This window comes from Xenopus laevis, chromosome 1L (assembly GCF_017654675.1).
Source record: "Xenopus laevis strain J_2021 chromosome 1L, Xenopus_laevis_v10.1, whole genome shotgun sequence".
In the NCBI taxonomy this organism is placed as follows: domain Eukaryota; kingdom Metazoa; phylum Chordata; class Amphibia; order Anura; family Pipidae; genus Xenopus; species Xenopus laevis.
Genome location: NC_054371.1, coordinates 175,183 through 185,000, shown reverse-complemented (window position 1 = coordinate 185,000; position 9,818 = coordinate 175,183). Strand labels below are relative to the sequence as shown.

General features: G+C 47.6%; 1 protein-coding gene across 1 annotated transcript; it reads left to right on the top strand.

The window, feature by feature from the left end:
- Positions 1–1,936: 1,936 nt before the first annotated feature.
- Positions 1,937–9,074, top strand: mrps26.L (mitochondrial ribosomal protein S26 L homeolog). The gene is given in 5 exon segments (NM_001091176.1): positions 1,937–1,946; positions 3,676–3,909; positions 8,073–8,219; positions 8,494–8,617; positions 8,853–9,074. Coding segments are annotated over 4 exon segments (615 nt in total). The 5' UTR covers positions 1,937–1,946; positions 3,676–3,700; the 3' UTR covers positions 8,988–9,074.
- Positions 9,075–9,818: the final 744 nt, after the last annotated feature.

Below are 9,818 nucleotides of genomic sequence, written 5' to 3'. Positions count from 1 at the left end.
TAGGAATGTCAGACTAGAGGAGGGCAGGGGTATATAGTGTATAGGAATGTCAGACTAGAGGAGGGCAGGGGTATATAGTGTATAGGAATGTCAGACTAGAGGAGGGCAGGGGTATATAGTGTATAGGAATGTCCGACTAGAGGAGGGCAGGTGAATATGCTTTGAATCTACTGCATTTGCATATGGTGCATCTCTCCCTTGTGGCCAAAATTACACTGGAACCATGGGAAAAAATGTTGCATTGTGGGTAAACAACATGGTGATTGTATCTTGCAATCTGCACCTGTGGTAAGTAAATGAGCCCTAAAGTCTTGCTTCCATTAAAATGAGCTCCCAAATAAGGGGCACCTTACAGATCAACTGGCACAGAAGGAGCTCATGGTACAAGGATGACTTTCTCTTCCTTCTGTCCCTGCCCATGGGCTGAGTGTGATATTTGGGTTTGGGGAACTTACAGGTGCCACACATGGGCTGACCTGCACCCCCATGAGTTTCATGTAGGCACTTTAATCCACTTTAATGCACTGGATGTGAGACACTTAAAAACTTTCCTCATCACTGCCCGACTTGGCTCCAGCAAGAAGCTTTAGCTATTCAGCTAGGAGGGGCATAGTGTCCTGCTGTGATTTACACTCATACTGAACCATTAAAGCGCTGGTTCACCTGTATATATAATATATATATATATAAAAGTAGAAAATAGCGACACTCACAGGTTTTTTTGGAAGTCAAAAAGTTGTTTATTAAGATTCAACGTTTTGATCCCCCACAGGGATCTTCGTCGGGAGTATACAAACAAACATTCAGACAACCCATAATTCCACAGAATTTAAACCCACGTCTAAGAAAATGGCGCCAAGGACTGTTGCTAGGCAACCATGATAGCTGTCAATCAGCTACTGTACAGTGTGTCTATGTAAACTCGTGAGGTGCAGGGAAGTAAAGGGGGGGGAGGACAAACAGTGTGGGATGAAGTAGCATAAGTGCATAGTAACAGGTAAGTTTTAGTCGGAATATACTATCATTGTGCCAGAACAAAACACACTATTGTATCTATAGAGCCGTGTCCAATAGGAGGCGCTGTCAGACCCTCTTAGGCCAATAGAGCCGTGTCCTATCGGAGGCGCTGCCTGGTCCTCTTACGCCAATCAAAAAGCCCAATAGAGGTGGGTGTGCACACTCGCGCTGTGAACATGTGTATAGCCGCCCGTTGCCTAGGACCCATCATCTGGCAACCCGAATTAGCATATTACAAGCGGCAGCAGGAGACGCAGCTCCCTGCGTCAACTGATCCGCCGCTTAGAAAAGAACATAGTGCCGGGTAGCGGTAACCGTGACTGCTTACAGCCGCTTGTGTACTTACAAAGGCACGAACCGCATCAAGGCGGTGGAAAGAACGGCTTTCTTTTGGGGTAGTGCGAGAGCGCCCATATTGCGGGACGGTCTCAGAGCTGGCGGGTACACTTCGGTCTGTGCCCACATATTAGCCGGTAGATACATATGCAACTGCGCCTGGACCGCCAAGTAGTGTCGGACAGATCAGGTACAGTGGTATATGGCATGTATTGAAATAAAAGTAGGAGAGAGACTATGCTAGTGTCAGTACAATAACACAACAGAATACTATTGGCTGTCAGCTATAAATGCGTCACATCTGACCCAGCTCCTCCTGATTGGCCCCAGCCTATCATCTCTGCACACAGTGCCCATCCTTTAATTACACTATAATGTGCGGAGAAAGCCCTTCATTTGGCTGCGCCCAACCCCACGGTGCCACGAGACTGGAAGCCCTTCTAAGTCATGGAAGCGCGCAAATCGTCACGTGATACAGTGCCACTGACTCCACTTCCGTGACCCTGAGCAGAAAGGCGGGGTTGAACTCATTTCCCGGCATGCACAAGGTCTAGGTCACGAATATGGCGGCGCTGTAGGGATGTGCTGGGAAGGTAAGTGGTCCTGCCGGCGGTAATTCACACTCACTGTTGTGTCACCTCTGCTCATGCAGCTGTCTATTCCCACTCATTCATGTCCTCTCCTCATTCTATTCTACCTCACTCACACTCTCTGCCCTCCGTCACTCACACTCTGAATTCCCTCACTCACACTCTCTACTGTGCCTCCCTCACTCTCTCTGCCTTCCCTCCCTCACACTCTCTGCCTTCCCTCGCACTCTCTGCCTCCCCTCCCTCCCTCCCTCGCACTCTCTGCCTCCCCTCCCTCCCTCCCTCTCTCCCTCTCTCCCTCTCTCCCTCCCTCTCTCCCTCTCTCCCTCCCTCCCCCTTCCCTCCATCCTCTCTCCCTCCTCCCTCTCTCCCTCCCTCCCTCTCTCCCTCCCTCCCTCTCTCCCTCCCTCCCCTCATCTCCCTCTCTCCCTCCCTCCCTCTCCCCTCTCTCTGCCTCCCCTCCCTCCCTCTCTCTGCCTCCCTCCCCTCCCTCTCTCTGCCTCCCCTCCCTCCCTCTCTCTGCCCTCCTCCCTCCCTCTCTCTGCCTCCCCTCCCTTCCCTCTCTCTGCCTCCCCTCCCTCCCTCTCTCTGCCTCCCTCCCTCCCTCCCTCCCTCTCTCCTCCCTCCCTCCCTCTCTCCCTCCCTCCCTCCCTCTCTCCCTCCCTCTCTCTGCCTCCCTCCCTCCCTACCCTCTCTCTGCCTCCCTCCCACCCTCCCTCTGCCTCCCTCCCTCCCCCTCCCTCTCCTCCTCCCTCCCTCCCTCCCTTCCCTCTCTCTGCCTCCCCTCCTCTGCCCTCCTCTCTGCCTCCCATCCCTCCCTCCCTCCCTCTCTCTGCCTCCCCTCCCTCCCTCCCTCTCTCTGCCTCCCCTCCCTCCCTCCCTCCCTCTCTCTGCCTCCCCTCCCTCCCTCCCTCCCTCCCTCTCTCTGCCCTCCCCTCCCTCCCTCCCTCTCTCTGCCTCCCCTCCCTCCCTCCCTCTCTCTGCCTCCCCTCCCTCCCTCCCTCTCTCTGCCTCCCCTCCCTCTCTCTGCCTTCCCTCCCTCTCTCTGCCTCCCCTCCCTCGCAACTCCTCTGCCTCCCTCCCTCCCTCGCACTCTCTGCCTCCCCTCCCCTCGCTCTCTCTGCCTCCCCTCCCTCGCTCTCTCTGCCTCCCCTCCCTCCCTCTCTCTGCCTCCCCTCCCCTCCCTCTCTCTGCCTCCCCCTCCCTCGCACTCTCTGCCTCCCCTCCCTCGCACTCTCTGCCTCCCCTCCCTCCCTCTCTCTGCCTCCCCTCCCTCGCACTCTCTGCCTCCCCTCCCTCGCACTCTCTGCCTCCCCTCCCTCCCTCGCACTCTCTGCCTCCCCCCCTCCCTCGCACTCTCTGCCTCCCCCCTCCCTCGCACTCTCTGCCTCCCCTCCCTCCCTCGCACTCTCTGCCTCCCCTCCCTCCCTCCCTCCCTCGCACTCTCTGCCTCCCCTCCCTCCCTCCCTCGCACTCTCTGCCTCCCCTCCCTCCCTCCCTCGCACTCTCTGCCTCCCCTCCCTCCCTCGTACTCTCTGCCTCCCCTCCCTCCCTCGTACTCTCTGCCTCCACTCCCTCCCTCCCTCGCACTCTCTGCCTCCCCTCCCTCCCTCGCACTCTAACATCCCTCACTCACTCTCTCTCTCTGGCGTCCCTCCCTTGCCCTCTCTGTACACCAGCTCTGATACATACTGTATGTATCTATAATAAGACTCTTTTTTTTCTTTTGCAGATCCTGCTCTGAGCGAGAACCAATCATGTTCCGTTTCCCAGGCAGATCCCTCCTCCTGCTGAGAGTAACCCGCCTTCCCTGTGTCGCCCCATCTAGGGGCAGAAAGTCTCGCACCGACCCCCCGGCTAAATCGAAGGCCTCGCGTATTAAATACCCCCCGCCGGTATGTGTGGAGGAACTGCTGAATGTGAGCAGAAGGTACCGCGAGTACTCGGTCATACTAACTGCCATCAGGTAAGTGCCACATAGCCCAGTATGTTATGATATATATATATATATATCTCTTTAATATAAATCCAAGCCCAACTTTAAACACTAATGTTTCTGCCCTTTCACCCAGAAATTGACATGATTAAAGGTTGGCTTGTGATTGGCCAGAACTCCTGTAGGATTTCTACTAGTGATGCGCGGGTCGAGAATTTCTCGACCCGCGACCGCTCGCAGTGACGTCACAAAAGGGACGGGACAGGCGGAAGTCTATTAAGTGTCCAGGGGTCGGGCCGAACCCGCCCAACCTGCAGGCCTCGGGTCGGCCCGCACATCGCTAATTTCTACATTAGTGATGTGTGGGCACACCCACTTCCACACACAATCTGGGGGTCTCTTCTTCCACTCTCCCTGCCCCTAACTTTAATCTGCTGCATTTCAGCTCTGGCAGCCTCCATTTATAGGTGCAGCCCTGCCTCGCTCCCTTCATGACATCACAGGTGGGCGCATCGGGCAGGTGTATAAATGGAGGTGCTGGCGGGTTTGGTTTGGGTGGGGGTTGGGAGCAGACAGCTTAAGGTTTGCGTGTGGCCCGAATTTTTGACAATACACATATTACTATTGTACACAAACTTCCTCTAATTACATACTCACATACATACTCGCATACATATTCACACTCACAAACATACTCATTTACATACTCACACTCACATACATATTCACACTCACAAACATCCATATATACTCTCACTCGCCTACTCACTCGCCTACTCACTTGCCTACTCACACTAACATACATATTCACATACATACTCATACTCGCTTACATACTCACACTGACCCCTCCATACACACACACCCCTCCCTACTGTCACATAAATGATATATCCCCATATCTATACTAACTATAGAGTTTAGTATCACAATAGCCTTTGTATTATGTCTGTCCAAGAAATCATCCAAGTCCCTCTTATAGTCATTAACTGAATCATCACCCGGCAGTGCATTCCCCAACCTCACTGTCCTCACTGTGATGAACCCCCTACTCTGTTCCTTTAAATGAAACTTCTTTTCCTCTAGTCTGAAGGGGAGGCCTCTGGTACGTGATTCTCTTTATGGGTAAAAAGGTCCCCTGCTATTTGTCTATAATGTCCTCTAATGTACTTGTAAAGTCTAATCATGTCCCCTCACAAGCGCCTTTTTTCCCCCAGAGAAAACAACCCCAACCTTGTCAGTCTCCCCTCATAATTTAACTCTTCCCTCCTTCTAACCAGTTTAGTTGCACTTAGTCTCTGCACTCTCTCCAGCTCATTTATATCCCTCTTAAGGACTGGAGTCCAAAATTACTAAAATTGCGGCTATAAATAAGGAAACCTTCATTAATTTGTTCCTCATTTGTGTAGACAGATGAAAAATAACAGTTCAGAATCTCGGCTTTTTCTCTGTTTTCATCAACCAGCTGCCCCCCCCCCCCGATATTAAGGGTCCCACTCATTCCTGCTTCATTTTTTTACTATTAACATATTTAAAGAATAACTTTGGATTATTTTTACTGCTTGCTGCAATATCCTTTTCTATATCAATTTTAGCTTGCCTTATAGCTTCTTTGCATGATTTATTGGCCTCCTTGTACCTTATAAATGTTTCGGCTGTACCAGATAACTTGAAAGCCTTAAAAGCAGGTCTTTTCTTACCCACCTCAACACCAACGCTTCTATTGAACCAAAAAGGTTTTGCTTTGCAACGACGTTCCTTGCTTACAAGTGGAATATACTGACAAGTAGATTTATTAAGCAGCATTTTAAAGACTTCCCATTTTTGTTCTGTGTTTAACCCTGTGAAAAACAAGGGAAAGTTGTGCTCACCACTATATTTTTAAACCATTAGGCGGGGGTGCAATGAGGGTGTGACCACAAAATACATATAGACAAATACAAGATCCTCTGCACTCAACCCATTATCAATATATTTAAGACAGCGACATTTTGTGCTACTGCTACTGAAAAATGCCTTACCCTTTAAACAAAACAGGGATTGTTTGTCCATATATTGCAATATATTTAAGCTGGCCAACTACGTCAAAGTCATCCCATATCTGGCCAGTCCTATGCTCAATTTTATCTGATTCATTAAGAATTCTATTGCTTCATTATACATTTTACACAGGGACTTGGTTTTACCTGCAACTTAACTTGCTGCTTTCAAAGTAAAACTCCCAAACTTGGCTGCCCTTTTATTGGCCACCAGTGGGATCACCTGACTATAGCTGGGAGGGGTGGAGCTACAACATGGAGCTGGTCACTGCTCCTGTATAAACAATAACAAACAAGGGAAAGTTGTGCTCACCACTATATTTTTAAACCATTAGGCGGGGGTGCAATGAGGGTGTGACCACAAAATACATATAGTCAAATACAAGAGTCCTCTGAGGTTTACTTTGAAAGCAGCAAGTTAAGTTGCAGGTAAAACCAAGTCCCTGTGTAAAATGTATAATGAAGCAATAGAATTCTTAATGAATCAGATAAAATTGAGCGTAGGACTGGCCAGATATGGGATGAGTTTGACGTAGTTGTTCAGCTTAAATATATTGCAATATATGGACAAACAATCCCTGTTTTGTTTAAAGGGTAAGGCATTTTTCAGTAGCAGTAGCACAAATGTCTCTGTCTTAAATATATTGATAATGGGTTGAGTGCAGAGGAATCTTGTATTTAACCCTGTGAAAAGCATTTCCCACTTAATATGTTGCAGAGATGCCCTTATACTGTCACAGTTTGTACGTCTGAAATGTAGTGTTTTAGTTGGTCCCTTATAGAATTGCTTCTGCAACAGAATCTCAAAGGAGACCATGTTATGATCACTATTCCCTAAATGCCCCTCACCCACACAAATGTTAGAGATGAGTTCAGTATTATTAGTTATTACAGGTACAAAAGAGAGTTATTCCTAGTAGGTTCTTGAACGAGCTGGAATAAAAAGTTGTCATTCAGCATATTTACAAACCTACTAGCTTTTTCTTTGACTATACAGTCTGTTCATGTGCAACTAATCAAGCCCCACCCACATCAAACTGAAGGAAATATAACCCCCTACTGTAAAAGATAAGGATATTAGAAGACACTGAGGGGTTGTGACCATATAAAGGCACAAGGCTGCAGGCTGAGTTATACAGGGAACTCTGAGTATCACTCATGTATTATAAGGGATCATGTACCCCCTACTGTAAATGATAAGGATATTAGAAGTCACTGAGGGGTTGTTCTGTGACCATATAAAGGCACAAGGCTGCAGGCTGAGTTATACAGGGAACTCTGAGTATCACTCATGTATTATAAGGGATACTGTACCCCCTACTGTAAATGATAAGGATATTAGAAGTCACTGAGGGGTTGTTCTGTGACCATATAAAGACACAAGGCTGCAGGCTGAGTTATACAGGGAACTCTGAGTATCACTCATGTATTATAAGGGATAATGTACCCCCTACTGTAAATGATAAGGATATTAGAAGTCACTGAGGGGTTGTTCTGTGACCATATAAAGACACAAGGCTGCAGGCTGAGTTATACAGGGAACTCTGAGTATCACTCATGTATTATAAGGGATAATGTACCCCCTACTGTAAATGATAAGGATATTAGAAGTCACTGAGGGGTTGTTCTGTGACCATATAAAGGCACAAGGCTACAGGCTGAGTTATACAGGGAACTCTGAGTATCACTCATGTATTATAAGGGATAATGTACCCCCTACTGTAAATGATAAGGATATTAGAAGTCACTGAGGGGTTGTTCTGTGACCATATAAAGGCACAAGGCTGCAGGCTGAGTTATACAGGGAACTCTGAGTATTACTCATGTATTATAAGGGATAATGTACCTCCTACTGTAAATGATAAGGATATTAGAAATCACTGAGGGGTTGTTCTGTGACCATATAAAGACACAAGGCTACAGGCTGAGTTATACAGGAAACTCTGAGTATCACTCATGTATTATAAGGGATAATGTACCCCCTACTGTAAATGATAAGGATATTAGAAGTCACTGAGGGGTTGTTCTGTGACCATATAAAGGCACAAGGCTTCAGGCAGAGTATGACTCATGTATTATAAGGCAGTTGACGGGTGCTGGGGAAACACGAGAGAACGTGATTGGACAAAGCCTCCTCGCTTGTTTCCTCCCCAGGGCAGAGTGCAAGGAGGGAGTCCTTCGGTCACAGTATGAGGAGCAGGTGGGCTCCCTGGCTGAGCAGCGCCACCGACTGGAGAGTGAGGAGCACAGGACTCTGATGATTTGGAATGATGAAGAGAACAGGATGGCACTAAGAAGAAGGTTTGTGGCTCACTATCAATCATATCAATCTTGTCTCATGTAATGCAGTGGCTCACTAATGCATCTTTCCATCTTGTATATAGTGTGACTGCTTGTGCAACAAATACAGGGGAGGGTGGGCAGGAGACATCATTAGTGTCAGGCTGGTATGTGAGGGACACTAGGAGGCGCTGTTTCTAGCAGAGTTTGTATCCCATGAGTCTCCTTATTGTACCATAGATGTGTAGAGCTGGTGGCTAGACTGGCACCCTACTTGTTGCTACTTGTGTTACAGAGAGGAGCGCCAGAGGCTGGAGCAAGAGGTTCTGCAGCGCCACGAGAAGATTTCCACTGAACAGAATCATATAGAAGAGCAGCAGTTCATCAGGGAAAAAGAACGGGAAATTGAAGTGTTGCAGGTAATAGGGTGATGTCCCCAAATCTTCCAGTAATTAGTGAATGAAGCTGCTGGTACTGCCCAACTGGTTTATCTGATACTCACTGCACATGTCCCTTCATGGAACCAGAGCAGAACATACATGTGCTAATCACGTGTAATCTGTCAGCACTTGCCCCTCTATAGCTGCCTGTGCTGAAGGGCCCCAAATTATCATTATTGCTTGCCCCCTCTTTATGCTTCTTCTCTTTCCTTAGGAAATGTCCAAATCCTTCATCACAGCAGAAAATCTATCTGAAAAGATTGAGGCAGCTTTGGACAATCCGATCTCATACAACTTCTGCTTGGACAAGGAAGGGAGGATAGTGAGAGAGGCAGGGGCCCGCATGTAATGCTCCTCTTGTAAACGATCATTTCCAGTGTCTTTAAAAATATATTGGATTTTTTTATTGCCTAATAAATGTTTTGTTCCTTTTGTCGCTTGTGGTGAAGGAAAAGCCTGTTTTCTCCCATAAGCATTACATCAGCACCTGTCCTACTTTAGGCACCCATCTGACACATCATGATATGCACCGACGCCTCATGATATACACCATATAGTTACATAGTTATATTATATACTCTGACGCATCATTATATACTCCGACGCATCATGATGTACACCGACGCCTCGTGATATACACCATATAGTTACATAGTTATATTATATACTCTCACGCATCATGATATACACCGACGCATCATGATATACACTATATAGTTACATAGTTATATTATATACTCCGACGCATCATGATATACACCGACGCCTCATGATGTACACCGACGCCTTATGATGTACAAAGATGCGTCGTTATATTCTCCGACGCATTATGTACTCAGACGCATCATTATATACAGTACTCCAACGCAAGATTATATACTCTGACGCATCATGTACACCAACGCATCATAATATACACATATGGGAAGGTGTTTGGGAGAATAATAAATAGCTGCAATCAGTGATATTAATAAGACCTGTGTAATATTCATATACATGTAAAAAGATCAAAAGAGACGCCCTCCATCTATGCTGAAATCTTGAGACCCCATAGGGTCAAAGGGCAAAGATACTAGAGGAAGGGGAATGGGGGGGAGAAGAAACTAGAGGAAGAGGAATGGGGGAGAAGATACTAGAGGAAGAGGAATGGGGGAGAAGATACTAAAGGAAGGGGGATGGG